The 26,435-nt window shown below is 35.7% G+C and overlaps 1 protein-coding gene across 1 annotated transcript in view; it reads left to right on the forward strand.

The window, feature by feature from the left end:
• LOC116117610 overlaps window positions 1-26,435 on the forward strand; it is a 56,658-nt gene that overhangs the window by 27,142 nt on the left and 3,081 nt on the right. The window contains exons 32-56 of the mRNA XM_031403630.1: window positions 298-948; window positions 1,074-1,265; window positions 2,924-3,027; window positions 3,579-3,868; window positions 3,974-4,058; window positions 4,153-4,491; window positions 4,922-5,278; window positions 5,369-5,858; window positions 6,451-6,614; window positions 7,788-7,950; window positions 8,066-8,335; window positions 8,575-8,772; window positions 9,777-9,819; window positions 15,787-15,905; window positions 15,997-16,503; window positions 17,707-18,480; window positions 18,598-18,671; window positions 18,778-19,126; window positions 19,228-19,326; window positions 19,432-19,587; window positions 20,551-20,732; window positions 20,816-21,325; window positions 23,977-24,154; window positions 24,277-24,413; window positions 24,854-24,980. Coding sequence (XP_031259490.1) covers window positions 298-948; window positions 1,074-1,265; window positions 2,924-3,027; window positions 3,579-3,868; window positions 3,974-4,058; window positions 4,153-4,491; window positions 4,922-5,278; window positions 5,369-5,858; window positions 6,451-6,614; window positions 7,788-7,950; window positions 8,066-8,335; window positions 8,575-8,772; window positions 9,777-9,819; window positions 15,787-15,905; window positions 15,997-16,503; window positions 17,707-18,480; window positions 18,598-18,671; window positions 18,778-19,126; window positions 19,228-19,326; window positions 19,432-19,587; window positions 20,551-20,732; window positions 20,816-21,325; window positions 23,977-24,154; window positions 24,277-24,413; window positions 24,854-24,980 — 6,558 coding nt within the window. The remainder of the gene's footprint in view (window positions 1-297; window positions 949-1,073; window positions 1,266-2,923; window positions 3,028-3,578; window positions 3,869-3,973; window positions 4,059-4,152; window positions 4,492-4,921; window positions 5,279-5,368; window positions 5,859-6,450; window positions 6,615-7,787; window positions 7,951-8,065; window positions 8,336-8,574; window positions 8,773-9,776; window positions 9,820-15,786; window positions 15,906-15,996; window positions 16,504-17,706; window positions 18,481-18,597; window positions 18,672-18,777; window positions 19,127-19,227; window positions 19,327-19,431; window positions 19,588-20,550; window positions 20,733-20,815; window positions 21,326-23,976; window positions 24,155-24,276; window positions 24,414-24,853; window positions 24,981-26,435) is intronic.

Here is a 26,435-nt window from a genome sequence, read left to right on the forward strand (position 1 = left end):
GAGGCATATAAAAAATCTGGAACATTATTACTTTTGGCATTCTGTCTCCTAAGTTTGATATTGATATCAATGAAAATACAAATGTCAAAACATATATTCATATTGTTAGGAAAAAAGTTTTGTTATCAATTTGAGAAAAAAATGATGGAACTTGTAATTTATAAAACTAGGAAGTTCTGGATGAAACTTCAAAGAACATTGATTTATATGCTCTTCTTTTCTCTCTCATATTTACCTTGAAAAGTGATACCTGTAGTCATTCTAGTCTAATAATCTAGTCTAATAATTGTCGTGCAGGTTAGTGGTGCATGGCTTCTCTACAAGTCTAATACGTTGGGTGAAGGTTTTCTGTCAGCGACACTTAAGGGTTTCAGTGTTATAGACAATCGTGAAGGAACTGCAGAAGAATTTAGGTTGGCAATTGGAAAGCCTGAGAACATTAGTTATGGTGGTCCACACTTAGTGACTGATGATGAGAACCAGAACATGCTTGATGCAAATGTTATAAAAGGGAATGATGTTAAACCAGTTCCTACAATGCTTATTCTTGATGCTAAATTTGGACAGAGCACATCTTATGTTTCTATAAGTCTCCAGAGGCCACAACTACTGGTGGCACTTGATTTCCTGCTTGCAGTTGTTGAGTTTTTTGTCCCAACTATCGGTGGTTTGCTGTCAAATGATGAGGATAAGAGTTATGTGCATAAAGTTGATGCGCTCATTCTGGATCAGTCAATTTACAGCCAACCCTCTGCTGAACTCTCACTATCTCCTCAGAGACCTCTAATTGTTGATGATGAAAGATTCAATCATTTCATTTATGATGGAAAAGGTGGAATATTATACTTAAAAGATAGGCAGGGATTCAATCTCTCACAACCTAGTATGGAGGCTATAATACATGTTGGAAGTGGAAAAAGGTTGCAATTTAAAAATGTTGTCATCAAGGTATCAGTTTTATCGCCGAAGAACTTTTGTTCTTCATCAGTATGGATATGGAAAATAACATCTTCTCCTGGAACATTACTTATTTCAGAGGCTTTTTTTTTTTTAATTTCTTTTCTTGTGAACAGAATGGGCTATACTTGGACTCTTGTATTCTTCTAGGAGCCAACAGTAGCTATTCTGCTTTGAAAGATGATGGGGTCTTGCTGGAGGTTGGGGATGAAGATCCTCACCTGGACGATTCAAGAGAAAGTGCAAATAATATACCATCTGAAAACCCTGCAGGTGACAGGTCTATGGAGTTCATCATTGAGTTACAGGTCAAGTGTTGGCTTTTGCCTTTCCCCCTAATTTTTTAGTACTTTGTCACAGTTCCTCTCTTTTTTATTCTTTTTAATGTAAACCCGATAGCATAAGTAGTACTTTCACTAGTAAGTTTTAATCAAATACTCCACAACCAGTAGTACAATAGTGATAAAATTTAGATTATGGCTAACACAGTAGAGTACTCAAATCCCTGACAACTATAGGAATTGAAATGAGCAGTGAAGGGAGATAAGGCGGCAGTAGGCTGACCTCTTGTGCTTACAGCAGCAGGAGAGGGATCTGAAGCTGCCACAGGGTCGACTCCTCAAAACCCAATCTTCCAATACTAAGTAACCCTAGCCAAAAGGGGGTGGAGCAAAGCTCTCTAATCTTATTCTCCAAAAAACTTCTTATCTTCTAGTCCAACAGCCTCTTTTATAGTAAGACCATGGCTTCTCAAGGAAGCCACTAAAAATATTTATTTAAAACCCTTTTTAAGAGAGAAATATAGAAGAACAATGCTATACTTACAACCGAATCATATAATTAGACAAAAAAAAAAAAAAGATAGAGTAGTCATTTTATATGAATTTTGTGCAATTTTTGGCTGATTGTATGACTTAATTATAAGCAAAATATTATTGAATATAGAACTACTACCTCACAAAACAACTATTATTACTAAATGCCCCAAACTTTTATTTATTTACATATTACTACCTCCATCACTTTTCGTAATCTTTGTTATCCCTGCGTTTGATTGGTCTTCTAGGTCAAGTGGTTACCTCATAGAAATTATAAATGCTGATGTTAAATAACCTGAAATATGCAACTACAGAAATTTATGTATTTCTTACATTGTGGAAAGATTTTAATTCTTTCAACATGTTTAATGCTTTTTTAAATGGTTTCTGTGAAGAGAAACAGTGAAAATATTTCATGAAATGAGCGCTTCAAAAGGACGCTGTTTAATGAATACTTTGACTGAGTGTTTGGTTATTCCGTTGTCTTGAATTGTTGGAAATGATGATAGTCTATGCATTTTAGTGATGGCATGAGACTATTCTGGTTGCCTCGCTCTATGATTTGCATTACCAATAATGTGTTCATTCATATTCTATATAGGACAACCAAATGAAACCTGACTTTTGTAAGTGTTTCAAAAGATTTAATTTTAGGATTCGTGGACTTGAAGTAATGATTGGTTATGGCTTGTCCATTCGGGGGTGTAGTTCATTTAGTTGTGTCCTTGGCCTGTGGTTGATCAGAAGGCATTTTGTTTCTCAAAGAAATGACACAAGCCCAACCATCGGTATGAAAGAACATAAAAAGCGTTTTTGGTCATTAGTGGGCAGGGTTGGCCTAGTCCAGATGCACTTGCCCAATATTTAATAACATTCTTGAGTTTTCTTGTACAGTTCATGTGTGTCTTTGGACATGACATGGTAAAAGATGTTATAGATGTCTTAATGTATTGTGTCTTCAGTTCAATGTTTACAACTGTGTTATCTACGTTACATTAATACTAGTGTTTTTATCCAGTCCTAAAGACTTTTCACTTGTAAGCACAATTTTTTAATGTTGACAATATTTTGAGTACTTTATGGCTTATTGTATAACATTGTGATGTATTTTATTGCTGTTCCTTTCTAACTGGGATGTCTCTTTGCAGGCTATTGCTCCAGAGTTGACCTTTTATAATACATCCAAAGATGTTAAGGAATCACCGGCACTCTCCAACAAACTTTTACATGCACAGTTGGATGCTTTTAGCAGGTTAATTTTTCTTTAATTGCAATTGATTCCATCATCTTGATGTGAACTGTTGGATGATGATCTGTATTACTCAAGTTTCAATGCAGTTTCATGGGTGCTAGATATGCTGCTATTCTTTTACTATTGTATGTTTTTGATCCCCCTCTTCATGGCAGATTTTTTCATTTCAGTATACATCTGGTTGTCTCTTGTTCCTCTTTCTTCTTTATCATTTGTATACATCTTTTAAGTTTCTGAGCAAAAAGATATACAAATTTTCTCTGATGTAGAATGCAGCTTTGCTTTTTTTGGGGAAAAGGAATGGTGGTGCTGAATTAAGAGCTTTATGACGTGTTGGATTTTTAAATATTTGTTAGTTTGATTAGCTTGATTTTATCCTTCTGTTGGTATAGTATGTGTTCTATTGGGTGGAATACTGGTTCACACTTATAGTTTTGTGTTTTGAAGTATATGCGAGTTGATTTTCTATCTTTGTTTTTTTACTTGTGGAGTTTGATATATGAAATGAAGTAACTGGAAAATGACATTTGATGTGCTTATGCTGCTACCAGACTTGTTATGAGAGGTGATACCCTTGAAATGACTGCAAATGTGCTTGGTTTATTGATGGAGAGTAATGGAATCAGAATTTTGGAGCCTTTTGACACCTCCATAAAGTATTCAAATGCATCTGGGAAGACCAATATACACATATCTGTTTCAGATATATTCATGAATTTTTCATTCAGCATTTTGAGACTGTTTTTGGCAGTTGAGGAGGATATTTTGGCCTTTCTAAGGATGACATCCAAGAAAATGACAGTTGTCTGTTCGGAGTTTGACAAAGTTGGGACTATTAGAAGTACGCTATTTACTTGGTTTCTTATCTCTTTTTGTGTCGATCCTGGAATATATGAACCTAATAGAAATTTCTATTGTTCACTTAATATTCTGTTGCACTTTGCAGATTCTTCCAGTGACCAAGTATATGCCTTTTGGAAACCGCGTGCACCCCCTGGGTTTGCTGTTCTTGGTGACTATCTGACTCCAATGTCAGTGAAAAACTTCTAACAATCTCTTCTTTTGAGGTCAGCTCTTATACTCTTTCCTTTGAACGTGTCAATAATAATTGTCTACATGTTACAGGGACAAGCCTCCTACAAAAGGAGTTCTTGCTGTAAATACCAACTTTGCAAGAGTCAAAAGACCAGTATCGTTTAAACTAATTTGGCCACCTTTAGCTTCTGGGGCAATTTCTGATGAAGGTGTATCGAATTATGATTCACTACAAAATGTGGTACCTGCTGAAGGAGATAGTCACTGTTCTGTTTGGTTCCCTGTAGCTCCCAAAGGCTATGTTGCGTTGGGCTGCATTGTTTCTCCTGGAACAACACCGCCACCGCTAACTTCTGCTTTCTGCATCTTGGCTTCTTTAGTATCCCCTTGTTCTCTGAGAGATTGTATCACCATCAGCTCTACCAGTCTGTATGTTCAAACAATTCTCAGCTAATAAGTTCAGTTTAATCACAATATACAGACACAAATATATGCATCTGTAGATATGTGTTTGTACTTTTTTTTAGTAAACAATTCTGCTCAACTACGAATGCCTGCAAGTTATGTGCATGCAACAGCTTGATTAGTTAACTGTTTGTTTTCGGGAATCTATTGCTGATTGTTAGTATCCTTGTAATAAGACTTCTTTGGTAATATTCGACTTACAAGGTGAGCAATTTAAGTAGGTTTCTGATGATGGTTAAGGTTATTTTTGTTTTATACTGTACTTTTGGAAAGTGTGATGTCTGTAATGTTTGTGTGCACGAGTATGAGATTATAGTCCTTTGGTGGAATATTGTCTCTGTCAGTTTAATAGGGATGTTGTGTGTTTGAGTTATATTTTTGTGTCAATGTGCAGATCTCAATCAAGTTTCGGGTTTTGGCGAGTGGATAATTCTGTTGGAACTTTCTTGCCAGCAGATCCGTTGAATTATAGCTTATCAGGTAGGGCATATGAACTGCGTCATGCAATTTTTGGGTTTCCAGAAGTATCTCCAAAACCATTTGAGCATTCACATGCTCAGGCTTCTAGTAATGTTCAAGATAGGCCATTGGAAAAGTCAGCAGTTGTAAACTCTGGTAGGCGTTTTGAAGCAGTTGCTAGTTTTCACTTGATATGGTGGAATAGGGGTTCAAACTCAAAGAAGAAATTATCCATATGGCGTCCAATAGTCCCTGAGGGTATGGTGTATTTTGGTGATATTGCTGTTAAAGGGTAAGTAACATTCAATAGTATATCCCTTATGATTCTTTTTCTGTTTCATTGATATAAGAATTATCCTCTGATGAATTATGTATAATTTAGGTATGAACCACCTAATACGTGCGTCATTCTTCATGATACTGGAGATGAAGACCTCTTCAAAGCTCCTCTGGATTTCCAACTTGTTGGACAGGTCAAGAAGCGAAGGGGAATGGAGAACATTTCTTTCTGGCTTCCTCAAGCTCCCCCAAGTTTTGTTTCTTTAGGTTGCATTGCATGTAAGGGCACACCAAAACATAATGATTTCAGCTCCTTAAGATGCATACGTAGTGATATGGTCACTGGAGATCAATTTTTGGAAGAGAGTGTGTGGGATACTTTTGATGCAAAGCTTAGAGGAGAGCAGTTCAGCATATGGACTGTTGCTAATGAGTTGGGAACCTTTATTGTCCGTGGTGGTTCCAAAAGACCTCCTAGAAGGTTTGCCTTAAAGCTAGCAGATCAGAATTTTGCAAGTTGTTCAGATGATACTGTCATTGATGCTGAAATTGGAACTTTTTCTGCTGCACTTTTTGATGACTATGGTGGCTTGGTGAGAATTCTTATTACGAGTAGCTTTATACAAAGCAATTGGCCGAATGCTTAAGCCACCTATTCTTGATTAGACTGATGTTGGTCTAAGCAGGAATTTGATAATGAGATTTACTAGTATGAATAAATTGAGGATTAACATGGTAAAGTATGATTTAGTGCTTAAGCTGTCTGGAAATTCTTGCAGACCTTTGTTGACCTGTTCTTCTTGCCTCTTTTCTTTCTTTCTTTATTATATTCTAGTTCTCACTGTATTTCTCCCATTAAAATTTTCACCCCATATGCAAGTTCCAAGGTTTTGTTTGTTGACCATAATTAAAATTGTAAGTGTATGCTTCAGGATAATAGTTTTTCTCCTGCAGTTAAAGCTTTTCTTTTTCTGCTGTGATCTATAAACTTGTTGATTGTTAGCTGCATATTATTTTCACACTTAGTCTTGTTTTTCTCGCGGTTTGAATGCTGTATTAGTTTCTTTAGGGTGGTAACTATGATTCATATCTTACAATCTTGTGTATTACATTTGTGACATGTGCTTGAAATTCTTTCTTCCTAGATTTAATTCCCTGAATTTTCTCTCTTTTCTCTCACGGCAGATGGTTCCCTTGTTTAACATATCTCTAAGTGGAATTGGATTTAGTTTGCATGGGAGACCTGACTACTTGAATTCCACAGTCAGCTTCTGTTTGACTGCAAGATCATACAATGATAAGTATGAAGCTTGGGAGCCTCTTGTTGAGCCAGTCGATGGATTTTTAAGGTAATTTATAGTACTATGAATCTAATTATATTTTACAAGAGAAAGATGTGCAGGATAACCGAATTCCCTCTTCCTTGCCTTCTAATTCTGTAATTCAAAGAATTTTAACTTCTCTTTTATAAGAGAAATCAGTGACAAGTTTTCTGGTTGTTTTATGTGCTTGTTTTTCAAAAACCTTTTTTAGCTTGTAGAAAATTGTTATATCTGCATAACCTTCAGGTTCATATATTTGATTTTAAGTACAATTAGAATCCTCTGACCATTTGTTCCTTCACTGTCCAACGGCTTCAAAATTATGGGCAAAAGTTTGTAGTGAAACCAATCTTCAATGGGTTACTCCTAGATCTTGTTTTGATTTACTTATGGAGAACTTTACTTTCTTTGGTAAAAGAAAATAGGCCAAGACTGTCAGAAATTGTGTGGTTTTTGTTGTTTTGTGGGTTATTTGGGGTGAAAGAAATAAAAGGATTTTGAAGATAGTTGGGAAGAAGAATCTGAAATTTTTGGCATCTCTTTGGGCTTGTGTCTCTAAAGACATTGAGGACACCTCTTTTTTCTTTATCCATCTGAGTTGGTTAGATTAGAAAGATGATTGTGGTGTTTTAGGATTTGTTCATGCCATAATGTATCTTTTTTCTGGGTTTCTTTTTTCACAGGCTCAAGATACTCTTTCTGAAGCTATAGCCTCTGTGTAGATGAGTTATTTTTGTAGTAGTGATTCTGATCCACTATCTAAGGTTTTTTTTTTTTTTTTTTTTTTTTTTTTTTGTTGGGGGGCCAATATACATTTATACATTTCCTTAAAAAAAAAAAAAAAGTACAATTTTGGTCCTCTAAGAAGAAAGCAACATGTTTGGAATATATAAAACAGCTTGTGGTTGTGAATGTCTCGAGTTTAGAAATTATGGAAATAGTTGAATTCTTTATGACACGTGGAAATGGTGATTTCCTTATGTTGATGGGAGGAGGAACTCATTAATGTGTTTTCTTGTGAGTACTATATATCACTTGCTACCGGGTTTGCAATTTTTATCTCAATTGAACAGGAGGCCTGTATCCTGTTTGACCATGCTTTCTGATCAAATTTCCTCTCTTTTTACACTCTGGCTCTTCCTGACCTGTCAATTTATCATAGAAATTCCAGTTTTATGTTAATATCTGATTTGTTACCAGGTATCAGTATGATCTCAAGGCACCAGGTGCAGCTTCTCAGTTACGCTTTACCGCCACTAGGGATCTGAACTTGAATGTCTCAATATCTAATGCTAATATGATACTCCAAGCCTATGCAAGCTGGAACAATCTTAATCATGTCCACGTGTACTATGAAACAACTGTAAATTTCTTCTTCTATGTATGATTTAAAAAAAAAAAAAAATTTGGTGTTGCATTTATTTGCTTGTTTTGTCTAAATCTTCTAACACTTCCTTTTGTTACTTTATATTGAATAGGAAGCTTTTCCTCCAACTTATGGTGGAAGATCTATCATTGATGTCCATCACAAGAGAAATTACTTCATAATCCCACAAAACAAACTTGGTCAGGATATTTTTATTCGAGATACTGAAATCAGAGGATTTTCGAATATAATTAGAATGCCATCTGGGGATATGAAGCCTGTAAAAGTTCCTGTTTCAAAAAATATGTTGGACTCCCACTTGAAGGGAAAATATTGTGGGAAAGTTAGAACCATGGTGACACTCATTATAGTGGATGCGCAGGTATAATCCCTTTGATCATGTAATGGAGGATATTGCTTTCTATGTTCTGTACTTTCACAGTAGAGTTGCTACTCTTTAATATTTGTTGAATTTTCTAGCCATGATACTTGATTATATTTTATCCGTGACGTTTCTTATAAAAAATTAAAATAAACTCGTATCTTATCAGTATTGATACTGTCTGATGTGAGAATGGGAAAGCTCACTTTACTTCTTTGTTTGTATGTGCTTGGATATAGTTCCCTAGTATTGGAGGGTTGACCCCTCACCAGTATGCTGTGGCTGTCCGACTTACTCCAAATCAACACCTTTCAAGTGAATCGCCTCTCCATCAACAGAGTTCACGCACCTGCGGAAGTACCTCAAGCTACTCATCATCTTCTGAGCTTGAAGTTGTCAATTGGAGTGAAATATTTTTCTTCAAAGTTGACTCCCTGGTACAAAAATGTTTCTTCTTGTGCAGTATGTGTGTGTATGTCTGTGATTGTGTTTTCCTAACAATGGCATATATTTTTGACTGAATGTGCTATGTAATAATAATTGTTTAATACTTTTGCATCTCAAATCTGTCGTTATATTTAACAGTATTAGGCTCCGTTCGTTTACTGATGTTGTCTTTTGTTCTCATTTTTCATCCCTAGGAAAAGGTGTAAAACTTGTTTGGTTAGCCTTTCTGCTTAATTCGATTTGTGAAAATTGAGAAAATTGTTGCTAGAGTGAGAAATATGGGTCCTGCGTCTGGTATTAAAATTTTGAAATTTTGAATATAGAATTATTTATTCTCTTTCTCCCTAATATTTTATTTTCTCTCACTAAAAACAAAAATCTTCATTTCAAATGAAATTTTTAGGTACAAAATTGCAAACGAGAATAAAAAATGAATATATTTAAGACAGTTTTCTGAGACAAACAAAATAAGTGGTATTTTGAAGGGGTTTTATCGGTTGTGGAGATGATAAATTTTGTGTTTCTCATTTTTTCTTTCTATGTTTTCAGACAAACATGCCAAGTGCTTTTTCATTTTTCATGTTTTCAAATGTGTTTTTAGACAAACATGTCGAACGCGTTTTTATTTTTCGCTTTCCCGATCTATATTTTCAAAAAAAAAAAAAAAAAAAAAATGGATACACAAATTTCATAAAAGAACACGCCCTTTATTTCTTTACTGCATGATTTGATTTTGGTATGAAAGAGAAACTGGTTTTGCTTTTCATGGAATCAGTCTGGGTGACTCTGCAGATTGCAAAGTTTTTCCCTCTAATCGGTTTGACTTTTTATGGCTGCTCATAGGCACTTCCGTGTCTGAAATTGATATATTGCGTATGAATTCTCATCGACAATATGAGCCATGAGTGTAAACCAATGGTTCATATTGATCTCTCTTTTTGTTTCTGTCTCTATTTGGTGTAGCCATCTGAGGAGATGTCTAAATTGATTGCAGGATTACTACAAGATGGAAGTAATAGTGACTGACATGGGAAAAGGTATTGAGTTTGATAGATGGACCTCTTATCTTTGTTAGTTGTTGACATGGCTTATTTGCTTTTAAAGTAACTGATAAAATTCTTTAAGTTTGAATATTTTTGCCTATGAACTTTCTGACCTTTTACGCAAAAGTCTGCTAAATATCTGTTTACCCCTGGTATTAGAGTGTTTGTAGTTTTCCCGTTCAATCCATATGCATTAGATATCTTTTATCTTTTTTGCCATAAGTTGGAAGTGTGATATGTAAGGTTACTAAAAAGCTCACCACTGTTAGATAAAAATTAACGTGAACCTGTTGAGGCTCTTTATTAGTATATAACGATATTTATTTTCCTGACTAGAAATCAATCAGTAATATGTAAGACAAGCTACATATGGTGACTAGAGATATTCATATATCAAAAGGACACATCCCAAACACATCGATATCATATCAGTGTAACATTCAAATATATCACATGTATCTGAATATCTCTAGCCCCAATATGTAAGACAAGCTCCCTTCTTTGGACTACAAAAATTTGGCATGTTGTAGTTCAATAGTTTTCATGAATCTTTGACTCAAGAACTTATTGGATAGTGTTTTTTGAATGAATATTATGATCTGATCCACTAAATAGTTTTAAGTTATATACATATCTAAGTTTCCTCTTTATAAAAAAAAAAAAAAAAAAAAAAAAAAAAAAAAAAGTTGATAATGATATGGGTCATGGGAAAAGACAGTGCTTTTATACCTGTTTTGGTCAACATTCATTTAATACCTCTTTTATTAAAGTGAAAAACAGAGAACTAATTGTAATTTTGTTATATCTGTATTAATAAATTATACATCAATATATAGGAAAATAAAAAACTAATCTAGAAAACAAATAATCTACTGTAGGAAATGAATAATCTAACTTCCTATTTTACAGATTTGTTTTTAATATATATTGATTACAATCCTAATATCCTATTATAGATTTATACACTTAATCATGCAATATCTGTAAGATTTTGCATGATTATCTACAATACTCCCCCTCAAGATGGAGCATAGATGTTAATCATGCCCAACTTGTTACAAATATAATCAATTTGAATCCATTTCAAAGCTTTAGTGAAAACATCTCGTAGTTGCTCTCCAGTCTTCACATATGCTGTAGAGATTAAACCTTGTTGTATTTTCTCACGAATGAAATCACTGTCAATTTCAACGTGCTTAGTTCATTCATGAAATACGGGATTAAAAGCAATATGAAGAGTGGCTTGGTTATCACACCACAATTTTGCTGGCAAAGAGACCATAAGACCAACTTCAGTAAAAAACTGATATATCCATATTACTTCACACAGAGATTGGGGTATAGCCTTATATTCTGATTCTGCACTAGGTCGGGACACTAGAGTTTGCTTCTTACTTTTCCTTGAGACCAAATTTCCACCTATAACAACACAATAGCCCCATAGTGGATCTCCTATCTATCTTGGAACCCGCCCAATCTGCATCAGAGAAGCCCTCAATATTATTATGTCCATGATTTTCGTACAAAATACCACGTCCTGAAGCTCCTTTCAGATAACACAGAATCTGTTTTAAGGCTGCCCAATGGTCAACAGTAGGAGAAGACATGAATTAATTTACTACACTGACAGAGTACGTAATATCAGGACGAGTGACTGTTAGATAGTTCAACTTTCCAACTAGTCTTCTATACCTCTCATGATTTTCAAATAGTTCACCATCTTTGGTAAGTTGCGAATTAGGAAACATTGGCGTACTGCATGACTTAGCACTCAATTTTCCTGTCTCAATTAATAAGTCAAGTACATATTTCATTTGAGAAAGGAAAATGCATTTCTTGCTCCTTGTTACCTCAACCCCTAAGAAATACTTTAACATTCCTAAATCTTTTGTATGAAACTGAGTGTGAAGAAATGACTTAAGTAATGAAATCCCTGTAGTGTCACTCCCAGTGATGATAATGTCATCAACATATACAACAAGAAGAATAATGCCAACTGCCGATTGTTTGTAAAAGACTGAGTGATCAGACTTGCTCTTTGTCATTCCGAACTTTGCAACTACCTCACTAAACTTTCCAAACCAAGCACGTGGACTCTGTTTCAAACCATACAACGATTTGCGAAGATGACAAACTTTCCCATACTCCCCCTGAGCAACAAATCCAGGTGGTTGCTCCATATAGACTTCTTCCTGAAGGTCACTATGTAAAAAGACATTTTTTATGTCCAACTGAAGTAATGGCCAAGAATGAGTAGCCGTCATAGAGATAAATAAGGGAACAGAAGTCAATTTAGCCATAGGGGAAAAAGTGTCAGAATAATCCACTCCATAAGTTTGAGCATAACCTTTAGTTATAAGGCGAGTTTTAAGCCTAGCCACTGACCCATCAGGATTTACTTTAACATCAAACACCCATTTGCATCCAATAGGCTTCTTTCCAGTAGGTAAGTCAACCAAGTTCCAAGTACCATTAACATCTAAAGCATTCATCTCTTCTGTCATAGCATCACGCCAACCAGGATGAGATAGGCTTCATGAACAGTTGCAGGAAGGGAGACAGAGTCTAGTGATGCCACAAAAGAACAAGAAGAAGATGATAGGTGATCATAAGAAATAAATGAAGAGATAGGATAAGTACACTATCGTTTACCTTTCCGAAGAGCAATAGGAAGATCAAGATCACTCAAGGGTGGATCCAACGACGAAGAGTCTTGGGTACGACATGAAGTCTGAGTGTTTTCTTGACGAGGAACACAGGTATCGGGATCATTGGAGACTAGGTCTAACGACGAAGGGACTGAGACAGGAGATTCTTGTCGACGAGAATAGACAATGCAAATTGGAGGTAGTGGACGGACATGTGGTGGTGCCGGAGGGAGAACAGTAGGTGGGGAAGCCTCAGGTGTGGGAGTAGCCGGTAGGGATGTGGTAGTATAGATTAGTAAGTCATCGTCCTTCCCCTGACGTTTATAGGTAGACAAAGTAGGAAAAAAAGGGATGTTTTCTAAGAAAGTAACATCATGTGACACCAGATATCTATTAAGACTAGGACAATAATATCGATATCCCTTCTGAAGGCGAGAGTAACCTAGAAAAACACATTTAAGATATTTGGGATCTAACTTGGTTGCCTGGGGTCGAACATCATGAATAAAACAAGTACTACCAAATATCTTTGGGGCAATAGGAAACAATGGCTTAGACGAGAAGAGAACACTGTAAGGAGTAGAACCATTCAGAATAGAGGAAGGCATGCGGTTAGTTAGAAAACAGGCCGTGGAAACTGCATCGGCCCAAAACTGTTTAGGAACTTGCATTTGAAATAATAGGGCTCGAGTGGTTTCAAGAAGGTGTCTGTTTTTCCTTTCGGCTACTCCATTTTGGGACAGTGTGTCAACACAAGAGGATTGATGAAGAATGTCATGTTGGCTCATATAAGACTAAAAAGAACTCGAAAAATATTCTTTGGCATTATCGCTTCTTAATGTTTGGACAAAAGTATTAAATTGAGTTTTAACTTCAGCATAAAAGGCACAAAAATGAGAAACCAACTCAGAACGATTTTTCATTAAATAAAGCCAAGTTACACGAGAGTTGTCATCAACAAAAGTAACAAAATATTTACATCCAGGTTTAGACATAATAGAGCACGGACCTCAAATATATGAATGAGCTAATTCAAAAGGGACACTAGCTCGTTTATTGACTCTTGGACTTGAAGAAAGACGGTGGTGTTTGGCAAATTGACATGACTCACAATCTAACGAAGATAATTTATTAAACTAAGGACATAGTTTCCTTAACAATGGTAGAGAATGATGTCCTAACCGACAATGCGCCTTAAAAGGGGTCGAAATTCTGGAACATGCAATGGTTCTGGGCACCTGTGTCTCAAGGATGTAAAGCCCTCTAGATTCATGTCCTTTACCAATAATTTGCCTCGTCGTAAGATCCTGAAATAGACAATGATCAAGGAAAAATGAGATGCAACATTTAAGAGCACGAGTGAGTTTACTCACAGAAATTAAATTAAAAGCGAACTGTGGTAGACTCAATACAAAGGATAGGGAAATTAACGGAGTAGGGTTAATAGACCCAAACCCAAGAACACAAGAAGTTGACCTATCAGTTAAAGTAACATTAGACGAGAAATTATGTGACTGATATGATGAAAAGAGACTAGGATTACCTGTCATATGATCTGTGCACCAGAATCAATGACCCATTTGGAGGATGAGGAAATAAGACATGTATTTGGTTTACTTGACTCGGCAAGAGCAGTGATGGAAGTAGATGAGGACTTCAATGATTCTTGATACTGAGAAAACTTGACAAACTCATCAGCTGAAATCATAACCTTCTTCTTAGAAGTATCAGTAGCGGCAACATGAGCTGATTGAGGTTTCTGGGCCTTATTTTGCAACTTTCTACACGTGCGCTTTGTATGACCGGGTTCATGACAATAGTGGCACACAATCCCTCCTGACTCCTTACTCCGATTATCATGATTATTCGAACCCCCTCCTCTATCATTGCTCCTATTATATGAACGTCCGGTGTCATTATTCTGACTTACAAGAGCACTACTCGACTGAACAGATAGAGTGTTTTCTGTACGAAGAACCTTAGTAAATAGTTCTTGAAGGGAGGTGATCTCAGAACTGGCGAGAACCTGAGATTTAGCAGATTCAAACTCAGAAGGGAGTCCAGCCAGGAAACTCATAACCGCCATTTTCTCTCGTTGAGCTTGTTGAACTTTTACATCAGCACTCACCGGTAAAAGGACGTTAAGTTCTTCATATATCCCTTTAAAGTCCATAAAATAGGTTGTAAGAGACCTATCTTGTTTCTCAGCTCTATAAAAGGCTTTGCATACATAAAAAATACGAGAAACATTCCCTTTCCCAGAGTACAAAAAATATAGATAGTCCATCAACTCTTTCATATATTCATAATGATTAATTAAACCAAGTACCTCACTGTTGATGGAGTTCCGTATCTGCAAGAACAACCGGACATCTTCTCTCAAACATGTTTGCTTTGAATCGTCTTCAGACGGATCTTTTGTGAGTTGATCATCTTTACCAATGCTTCGCAGGTAGAGATGAATTGTCTTACTCCAATCAAAGTGGTTATCAGACCCGTTAAGCTTATGTTCTGTAATTTTTGACATTACAGGAACCATATCAGTTATAGGCTTATCAGCCATGGTAAGAAGACGAAAAATTGATCTCAACACAAATAAGCCAACACAACTTACAGGCAAAGTTCAACAAACTGACCTCAGCACAAATAGCCAACAAAACTCTTCAAAGAATGAAATCTGATACCAACAGAAATCAACAAAACTGATCTGACCTGGCTGAGAGACTGAGGAACTGATCACACAGACTTGTCGAAAATATCAAGACAAAGCCAAGAAGGGTGATCGAAGCACTGTCCTCCGTCACACGTGCCCCCACGCGCTGGTGCGTGAAGATTGTTGCAGATGAAAAAGGTGGTGCGTGAGACTCACGCGCTGCTCCTCCGGTGACCGGACTTCAGGGAATGGTCGATCGGCAGGAGGGCTTTCTTCCTAGGCAGGCGATGAGAAAAAAAAGGTCACTCTCCAGGGTGACTCACAAATAATGCTTACTTGGGCAAAGAAAAAGAAAACGAAATTGAAAAACAACCTAGAATTGCTTTGATACCATGTGAAAAACAGAAAACTGATTGTAATTTTATTATATATATATTAATAAATTATACATCAATATATAGGAAAATAAAAAACTAATCTAGGAAATAAATAATCTAATCTAAGAAATGAATAATCTAATTTCCTATTTTACAGATTTGTTCTTAATATATATTGATTACAATCCTAATATCCTATTATAGATTTATACACTTAATCATGCAATATTTGTAAGATTTTGCATGATTATCTACAACAATTAACTTATAACTGTTATTACAGGTGATCCTATTGGGTTCTTCTCAGCTCCATTGAATAAGATAGTTGGGAATGTCGAAGACAATTTATATCCTTACGTAAATAACTTAATGTGGATAGACTTATGCTCGGCAGAATCTATGGTAAATCCTATCTTTTGTGTTTTTCGTATTCTCCTCCTTTCTTACTGAAGCATCTATTAGCAATTTCAATAATGACGTGTTTTTCTTTCAGAATACAACTGAAGCAAATAAACGTGAGGAGCTGTGTGGTAGAATAAGATGTGCCGTTCTCTTGTCACCCAAACCTGAAGTTGATGACAGAAATGATAGTCTTATTGGTGGCAGAAAATCTGGATCTATTCAAATCAGTCCTAGCATGGAGGGGCCCTGGACAACTGTAAGGCTAAACTATGCTGCACCTGCTGCTTGTTGGCGGTTAGGCAATGATGTTGTTGCCAGTGAAGTAGTTGTGAAGGATGGCAATAGATATGTGAATATTAGGTCTCTGGTGTCTGTATGTAATAATACAGACTTTGTACTTGATTTGTGTCTTGTGCCCAAAGCTTCCAATCAAAACACGAGGCCACTAAATGATTCAAGTAAGCCCGGAGATACACAAATAGATGGTGAAAGAATTCAGATAGATGAGTTCTTTGAAACTGAGAAATACAACCCAACAATTGGCTGGGTTGGCCTTCAACCTATTCAAGATCATGCAGAATGTGGAAGCCCACATCAGGTGAGTTATTAACGTCTTCTCATCATAACAGAATATGTTTAAGTTATAGTTGTTTTTGATATATTGCATTTTGGTACTGCTGTTGGTTTCTGTGACAGAGGAGTTTTTTGATCCTCATCATGTATTAATTGGACTGGTGGTCCATGAATATCGTTTTTTTGTGGGATCATATTCTTTTATTAAAAAAAAGAAAGATATTGCTATATTCTATTCATTATTAGATTAGCCATTAATGTGGCAGAGATATATTTTTTATCTATTCATTATTAGATTAGCCATTAATGTGGCAGAGATATATTTTTTATCTTGTTGACAGTTGGTGATCTTTCTTACGATTTTGCTAGGGTAAAGTAGGACTTTTATGAACTTTTAACATATTTTTGAACTGGATGTGTGTTTGTATTTTGGTGTTGAGCTGTTCAGAATTTGGTTTTGTGATTACTTGTTACTGGTAAGTACTTGTTAATGCATCTGAGTGGGTGATTAGTATTGATTAAAATCCTGGCGATTCACCCAATTGACTAGTGCTTCAATATTTATATATATTGCTGAAAAGAGTATTTCCAATTGAAGTAGCAGGTGAAAGTAGAGTTTTGACCTAGACTTGCCATGGTAAGATTCTCAACATCACTACCTCTACAAGCTTTCAGAAGCTCACTCAAGATAAATTTCTGTGCGACACCAGAAAATTCATGAATAATATGAACAACTTCCAGAAAGAAATGATGTTATATAGGAAGAATAAGTGATGTTGTACCTTATTGATAATAATTGTTAGATATCGTTTTAGAAGAATGATTTTTTAACTGTACAAGGTTCTGTTCCTGAACTGTTTTTCTAAAGCAATATACTTTTAGGTCATCAACATGTATTCTATTTTCAGTATCTCAATCCATCATGTTTAGGATCTTTATCTTTGATATTGCCCTATTTTCCTTCATTTTGGGCCAAAGCCATTATTACTGTGATTTACTATGACATATCTTAACAAGAATTACCTACCTAGTATCAAAGTGGGGTACGTTGCTTGCATAAATTAATTCCTTTTATGCAGATACATAAAACCTATCCCATTTAGAAGTTTACTAGCTGTTACAATCATTTTACATTCAAGCCTTCAGTGATGGTATTGTGTGCAAAGTTATACAAAATTGACTGATTTTGGAAGCTTTCGCTTGTTTCTTATTACTGATGACCACACAGGCAACTTTTGGAATCGAGTTAGCATCAGGCTGGGAATGGATCGGTGATTGGCACTTGGATACATCATTGGTTAATACTGCTGATGGTTGGGTATATGCCCCAGATGTTGAGAGTTTAAAATGGCCTGAATCTTTTGATTCACTAAATTTTGTGAATTATGCAAGACAGAGAAGATGGATCAGGAAGAGAAAACAAATGTCAGGCAATATAAAGCATGAGATATCTGTAGGACTCTTGAAACCTGGAGACTCTATTCCCCTTCCTCTAGCAGGCTTGACGCAGTCTGGATTGTTTGTGTTGAAATTAAGACCTTTAAATCTTGGTATTCATGATGAATATTCTTGGAGTTCAGTGGTGGATAGATCTGGTCAATCAGAGTTTTCTGGTAGACCAGATAGTTCTGATGAAATAAGTGTATCAACTCTCACAGAGTCTGATGAACTGTTGTACTGCACCCAGATAAGTGGAACATCTGCCAATGTTTGTCATAAGCTGTGGTTTTGTGTAAGCATACGAGCAACAGAGATTGCAAGAGACATTTATTCTGACCCTATTGAGGATTGGAGTCTTGTAGTAAAGCCTCCGTTGTCTATCACCAATTATCTTCCTCTTAAAGCTGAATATTCTGTTCTTGAGATGCAAGCAAGTGGTCATTGTGTTGCCTGCTCTAGAGGAATATTATTTCCTGGAAAAACTGTCAAGGTTCACAATGCTGATGTAACAACCCCTTTATTCCTTACACTTCTTCCACAAAGAGGATGGCTGCCAATACATGTAAGATCGTAAAATGAATCTTTCCTTCATACATCTTACTTTTTGTAATGTTAACTTTTATCAGCCATAACATTCACTTTTTTCTTCCTTCTACATTTTGTTATTATTGGTTTACAGGAAGCTGTATGTATATCACACCCTCATGGAGTTCCATCTAAAACAATGAATTTAAGAAGTTCAATATCTGGAAGGTTTTATCCTACTTTACTAGCGTTTTTCAATTTTCTGGTTTTTGCCAAATCAAAAAATGTCATTTATATTGAAGTCTGATATGCTGGAAAATCATGGTATAAGCAGGATTGTTCAACTCATTCTGGAACAGAATTATGACAAGGAACAACCACTATTGGAAAAGATGATCAGAGTCTATGCTCCCTTTTGGTTTGAAATTGCCAGATGTCCCCCACTTACATATAGACTTCTAGATATGACAGGAAAAAAACATACACGGAAAATAGTGCTTCCATTTCAGTCTAAAAAGGACAATGAAGTGATTCTCGAGGAAATAACAGAAGAGGAAATATATGAAGGTTGCACAATTGCTTCAACTTTGAACTTTAAATTGTTGGGTCTCTCAGTATCAATCGCTCAATCTGGCACTGATCATTTTGGGCCTATTAAAGATCTTTCTCCCCTTGGTGACATGGTAAACATCAATGTAAACTGTTTATGAAGCCATGACTCAAATAAAGCGGATCTTTATGTTAAGAATTTTTTCTCTGTGTGTGTGTATTCTTTATTTCATAGGATGGATCACTGGATCTTTGTGCTTACGATGATGTTGACAAATGCATGCGGCTTTTTATTTCTACAAAGACTTGCCCATATCCGTCTGTACCTACAAAGGTGAGTTTTTTTTTTTTTCTTTTTTCTTTTTTGGTTAACAGCAGAGGCATTTGTGTAATGTACAGCTATGCATACTAGTTATGAAGTGTTAACCTCATTTTTTAGGTAATATCTGTTCGACCATTCATGACTTTCACAAATAGGCTGGGTCAAGACATATTTATTAAGCTGAATGGTGAAGATGAACCCAAGGTTCTTCGTGCATCTGATTCAAGAGTCTCCTTTGTTTGTCGTGAGACAACTGGAACAGATAAACTACAGGTCTGTTAAACCTCATGACTTTTCAGCATTGTTATCATTCTGTGCATACTTTTTCAGTTATTACAGATTTTGCTTGTTTACTTTATCCACCTCAATATACTATCTCCATCCTTGAATGGTGTCTACAAACCTCTTTGAATTTAAAATCTTGGAAAGCTCCTTTTTCTCTTGCCTCCTTTTCCTTTAAGAAATTCTATATTTGGTATCATGGTTTTCTTTCACGGGTGGCTACCAGAAAGTTTGTCAAATACAGTAAAGCGCCTTACCTCTTAAAACTTGGCCATGCCCATGAGTTCAGAATAATAATTGTAGTCCATATTTTCAATGGAATTTTTTATGGTTCGAGTAAATTATTCCACAACTTCTTAAGTCTCTTCGATTGACAAGTAAAATTAATTGTTGGCTCTATATTTCCTGCATACAATCAGTATCTGTTTGGTTGTCCAATTGAATCTGAATTATCCCAGTTGTACAACAAACTCAAAAAATTGTAACTACAAATGAGGCATTCAAGGAGGCCTCATCATGACAGATATTCAAAAGAAGGGTATAGTATGATTTTAAAATATTGTCGTGGTAGTGGTGACTGGTGAGCAAAATGGGAGCAGCTTAAACCGTGAAAATTGGATTGTGGATTTTGCATCTTGCCTGATATGATGATGACTTGGTTTGTATAGGAAATGTAGATAAGTATATTAATATTTATAACTTAGTGGATTAGAAATCTACTACTACAGAAATAACCCATCTAACATGGGGCTAAAGTTTTACAAAGAGTATAGTGAGCCGGCATAAAAAGAATCTTTTTTGGGGATAACCAAACAGATTGATAAGTAATATATTCCCTAATGAAGAAAATTTTCATTCAAATGTTAAATTTTCTTTTCTTTTTCAATCTGATGGTTATACTTAAAATGTCGTTTGGAGCTATTGGCAACCAACTTATGCTATTCAAAATTCTAGGTACGATTGGAAGATACAAAATGGTCATTTCCTGTTCAAGTTATGAAAGAGGACACCTTCTCTCTAGTTTTGAGGAGACATGATGATACACGGAGATTTTTGAGGACAGAAATACGAGGCTATGAAGAAGGATCTCGTTTTGTTGTTGTATTTCGCCTTGGATCGACGGATGGTCCTATCAGGTACTTTAATATGTATATAATACATTTATTAATGTCAATTAGGTTCTTTATAAATGGTGACTGAGCAATGTATAAGTGAACAGGATTGAAAACAGAACAATCAGCAAAACAATTAGCATTCGTCAGTCTGGATTTGGTGAAGATGCATGGATTCCCACAGAACCTCTTTCAACCACAACTTTTGCTTGGGAAGATCCTTATGGCCAGAAATTATTGGATGCTAAGATTGATGATCATGGTATCACTGGAGTTTGGACGCTTGATTTGGAAAAGACTGGGTTATATTCTGCAGTGGAGGGGGAACTAGGATTGCAATTCCATGTTCTAGAAATTGGTGATATCAAAGTTGCTAGGTTCACAGAGGATAGGACAGCAAGTTCACATGAAATCAGGTCTTTGGCACCTGGAAATTGGAGAAATTCTCAAATGCAGAGAGAGACACAGTCCACTTCCACACCAATGGAGCTGATAATTGAATTGGGAGTTGTTGGGGTTTCTGTGATTGACCATAGGCCCAAGGAGCTCTCATACTTGTACATGGAGAGGGTTTTTGTATCATATTTGACTGGATATGATGGTGGAACAACCAGCAGGTAAGAGCACCTTCCCATGGTCATAGGGCCTTATTTTCTTAATTCATTTGCTTTTGTTCCTTGTCGCATTTAAGATTTGTGCATGACCTGCTCTGTGTCAGTAGTCTGACTACAATTGTTCCTGGCCATTGATAATGCTCTTTCTGATGTCCACTATATAACAACTAATATCCACTGCCGATCGGGGCAAAGTTTATCCACAGGCCTTGGTGGCCACCCCAAGTCCCACAAAAGGTTTCCAAATATATATATATATATAAGAATATAGATTCATCCCTTAGGGTGTGTTTGGGTTGGGATAATGGAAGATTACTTAGGTAATGTCATCTTATATTACTTGATTACCACGTTTGGTTATTAATATCAAATTCCGGTAATTTTCCAAAACCAATAGTAATTATTGTTGGTAATATATAAGGTAATCTGATTATCTTTATTTTCTTAGATATTTTAATATTACTTGTTAATCTTATTTTTGTTATAATTTTACCCCTTAGAGTGCATTTGGTTCAGAGAATGTTTTATTATCAGGAATGTTATATTAATGGAAAAATAGATTAACTTGAACATGATTGTGAATGTTTAGGAAAATATGTTTGGTTGGTTGAAATTAATTGGTGCATATGTTATATTAATATGTTTGGTTAGGAGGATAAATAGGTGAGTATGTTATATATAGATTACTAAATTGTCCTTCTTTTTAAATATTAATATAATATTATTTTTATTATTATTTTTTGAATCATTTTTTTAACCCCTACATTTGAAATTTTGCTAAAACACCTCAGCCATATAAAACTTTAATTTGTAGTAAAATCACCCCCACCCACCTCAAGCTACTGTCGACAGCCAACCACTACCGCTGGCAGCCGTCGTAATGGCGCACGTATGGCGGGATTTGGCTGGTTGTGTGTCGGAAACGGCCAGATTTGACTATTTCTGGTCATGGATTAAAGATACATGGCTGGAAACGGCCTTACCGGCACACAAACGGCCAAATCCCTCCGGTCATGTGTCATTACGGCGATTGCCACCGCCGGCCGACGATTGTGGTCGGTAATGATCTTGGGTGGCTAAAGGTATTTTGTTAACTTTTAAACTTTTTTATTATTAGGGTGTTTTAGCTAAATTCTCAAATGTAGGGGGTCTAGGCAAATAGTTATTTGGTAGACATTTAAGGACAATTGTGTCCAAGATGGTATTTAATTAAGGGCAAAATAGGTATAAAAATCATATTACCTCAGTAATCTTTTAATAATATCTCTTGGAATTACCCCTTATATTACCAACTATAAATACTATTTGCAATAAAAGATGCCCGTAATATTTTATTACTTGTAAACCAAACATTACCTCCGTAATCTTATATGACTCCTAACCAAATGTACCCTTATTAATAAAATTTTAGAACAATATGCCCTTGTTTTAAAAACAATTTACAAAAATACTAATGGATTATTTTATCCTTATATACAAAGATTTTAAGATATAAATACCCTTGGAATTTAAAAAAATTACCCAAGGGTGGTGGTCGGATTTGGCCACCACTGTCGGCGGCCACTAGAGGTGACAGAATGGCGCATGACCAACCAGATTTGGCTGGTCATGCGTTACTAAGGCCATTTCAGATCCATAACCGGAAATAGCCAGATCTGGCAGTGAAAAGGCCAAATGTTTGGCTGTGAAACGACGGCTATTTCACAACCACATCTTTGGCTGTGAAAAAACCATAGATTTGACCGTGAAAGGCCTGATCTTTGGTCGTGAAACGACCATCGTTTCACGGCCAGATCTCCATTGTTGTCACCGTCGGCGGTGGTGGCAGGCTGCTAGCTATGGCTTGGGGTAGGTGGGGGTGTTTTTGTAAAGTTTTAAACTTTTTTTGTTGCTAGGGTGTTTTAGCTAAATTTGAAATGTGGGGGTTAATATAAATTATTCAAAAAATAATAATAAAATTTATATTATATTATCATTTAATATGAATGATAATTTAGTAATTTATATAACATACTTATCAATTTATTCCTCTCAACTAAACATATTGAGATAACATACTTACAAATTTATTCCAACCAACCAAACTCATTTCCCTAAACATTCCTAGTAATTTTTAAGATAATCTATCTTTCCATTAATATAACATTCCCTGAACCAAACACACCCTCCTCCCTAATGCAATTTCCTGGCTTTGCCTTGATTATATAGAAGATGTTATTCTGGTTTCTCCTCATCTCTTACATTGTTTTTTTAACATAGCAAGTAGCAATTGCTAGTGAAAACTAGAAACCCAAGTGTGTACATATATTTCCTTTTCTGGCAGAATCACACCAGGTAATCCATAATGGACATACAAATGCTGTTGGTTTCAAAAAAGGTTCTATGGTGGAATGTCTTACCATGCAAGGCTTGGAGTAAGGGAATAAGGGGGCTTCTAAATTTTTTGTTTTCTGATTGTATGCATCCTAGCACATCTAGCTGCTTTTCTTGTGGGAGGAATGTCTAGGGGTTGAGTTGCACTGTAGAGTTTATATAGTCCTCATGACTGAATATTTGATTAATCAGTATTTTCATCATCAGAAACGTTTAGCACATTATCTAATTCAATCTCACTTTACTGAATCTGATGAGAAATTTTGTGCTAATTTTGCCAGGTTCAAGCTCATACTTGGTCATTTGCAGATTGATAACCAGCTCCCTCTGACTCTATTGCCAGTGCTGTTGGCACCAGAGCAGGCTACTGATATGCATCATCCAGTTTTTAAGACAACAATTACAATACGCAATGAGAATGATGATGGCATCCAGGTTTATCCATATGTATACATACGGGTAATGTTTTATGAGAGCTTGAAATGCACTTCTGATGATTTTGTTTCCTTGTGATTTCTGAATATTGGTCTATCTGTTTTGCAATGATGTAATGTGTTCATAAATCTATTTTGACCTTATAGGTAACTGAAAAGTTGTGGAGACTTAATATTCATGAACCGATTATCTGGGCTTTTGTGGATTTTTACAACAATCTTCAGCTTAGTCGAGTTCCCCAAAATACAAGTGTAACTCAAGTTGATCCAGAGATTCGTGTGGAGTAAGACTCTCTTCTTCTGCATTTTGTAACTTGAAAATGTGGAAAGAATATATATTTACAGGAAGATGATTTCCTGTATCCAGTGTGGTTAAAAGACTAGGAGATGTCTAGGAAACTGCATTGTCTGACTTGAATCACATGCTTTTGCATCAATATTTACAGTATAGAAAGCAACCTCAAACAAAATTTTCATTAAGTTGGCACAAGCTCAGTCGATTAAGACTGACTGAAGTAACATTCAGTTGCACCAATCAAAATGCCACATTTTCAGCAATATTGTGGATGGATGCTGCTCCAATCACAATTGGATTTTCTATTTTAGATGTCTGTTTCATTAGAGAAAAGGATTGATTTTCCCCATCAAGTTAATGTATAGTTTGTACAAGCAGTATTTTTGCGTTTGAATCAGAGATGATATATATTTTTCCCTATCTTTTCAGCCTGATAGATGTTTCAGAAGTGAGGTTGAAGGTATCATTGGAGACGGCACCAGCCCTGAGGCCTCATGGGGTTTTGGGAGTGTGGAGCCCCATACTCTCTGCTGTTGGAAGTGCATTCAAAATTCAGGTTAGGCTCCTAACTCATCGCAAGGACTGCATCTGTTTTTATTAACTATTTTATTGTGGAGAAACTGCCACTATATCTGAGTACAATTTTTATTGTAAAATTCTGAAAAATTCAACTATAGATGAGGAGTCTTTATAGGTTTTAAGATGAATAGTGCTATTTTGGCTAGATAAATTTGCCATTAAGTATTTAACTAGCTAGGTGTCTGGTAGAACAACTTGCTGCTATACATTTTTGTCGTTCTGTAAAAATAAAGGTTGGAGGGTTTAATATTCAATTATTTGTCCTATCTTGTAATTATAAATTTGTTATCAATTTAAAAGACTGACTCAACAAGTAATTTGTAGAATGACTAAGGAAGGTACATAATTTTTTGATAAGAAACTATAACTTTCGTATGAAGTAAAAAGATTAGTAGCTACAATCGTGGACCAAGTGTATCCAAAAAATGAAAAAACCAAGAAAAGGAAACAAATCTACAGATATGGTAGCAAGTAAGCATCCCTCCCTTGGACAGAATCCCAAAAACGCATCATTAACCTAGAAGCCCTCCCAATTGAGATGAATAAAGAAGAAAGAAGAAACTCTATCCCACAACCTTCTATTTCTTTATTCTCAATTCTCTCCAGAAAGAGATTATTTGTTTTACCCAAATCACCCTCAGAAGTCAGAATAGCTGAAGCAATGCATCTCCATAGAGTTCTAGCTTCTCACATGGGACTCTTCTTTTTTCTTTTTTCTTTTTTTTTTTGGATCGATTCACTTGTCTTGCCTTGAACCTAAGCCAACACGAAGCTTTGGATCTTAGATGGGATTTAGTCTTCCAAATCACATTGAAATGGTTGAAACTATCAATGGTGAATCATCAATCAACCAATTAAGATAAAGAATGACGAGTTGATGCTCGAGGCCTCAAGCTTCCATACTCTTTCATCTTTCTTCTTTTTATCAAATTTTCACACTGTTAATCACCTCCAAAAACCTTATGCACTCTTGTATTTCCCTTGAATTCATGTTGCTTGAAGTTCAGATTCCAATTCGAAACTTGAGTAGGAGAGAATACCGCAATATTGAAAATAAAAATACTTTTAGTGTGGCAGAAGCTAGGATCAATAATAAGTTGGATGTATGTAAAATGATGATATTAGTTTGAAGTACCTGTTCTACATTTTAATTTAGTCACTTAAATTGGTTAAAAGTGAATGTCCATTTCTTGGATGCTTATGGTTTTCTCATAATTAACATATGTCAAATAAGGTTAGCTGAAACCGATTTTGGGGGATTGGTTGTTACTTGTTTTTAGTTCAATTTTTAAACTTTTACTGGTCATTATCATCTGGTTATAGCCTCCATTGTAAACTCATCGGTCTAACAAAAGCTTTCCAGAGTTAGTTCTAACTACTTGTTGATTATTCCCAATTCAAATAATAGGAATACGTAGCATCTTAGTGATGG

Source organism: Pistacia vera, unplaced genomic scaffold (assembly GCF_008641045.1).
Source record: "Pistacia vera cultivar Batoury unplaced genomic scaffold, PisVer_v2 Contig82, whole genome shotgun sequence".
NCBI classification, from domain to species: domain Eukaryota; kingdom Viridiplantae; phylum Streptophyta; class Magnoliopsida; order Sapindales; family Anacardiaceae; genus Pistacia; species Pistacia vera.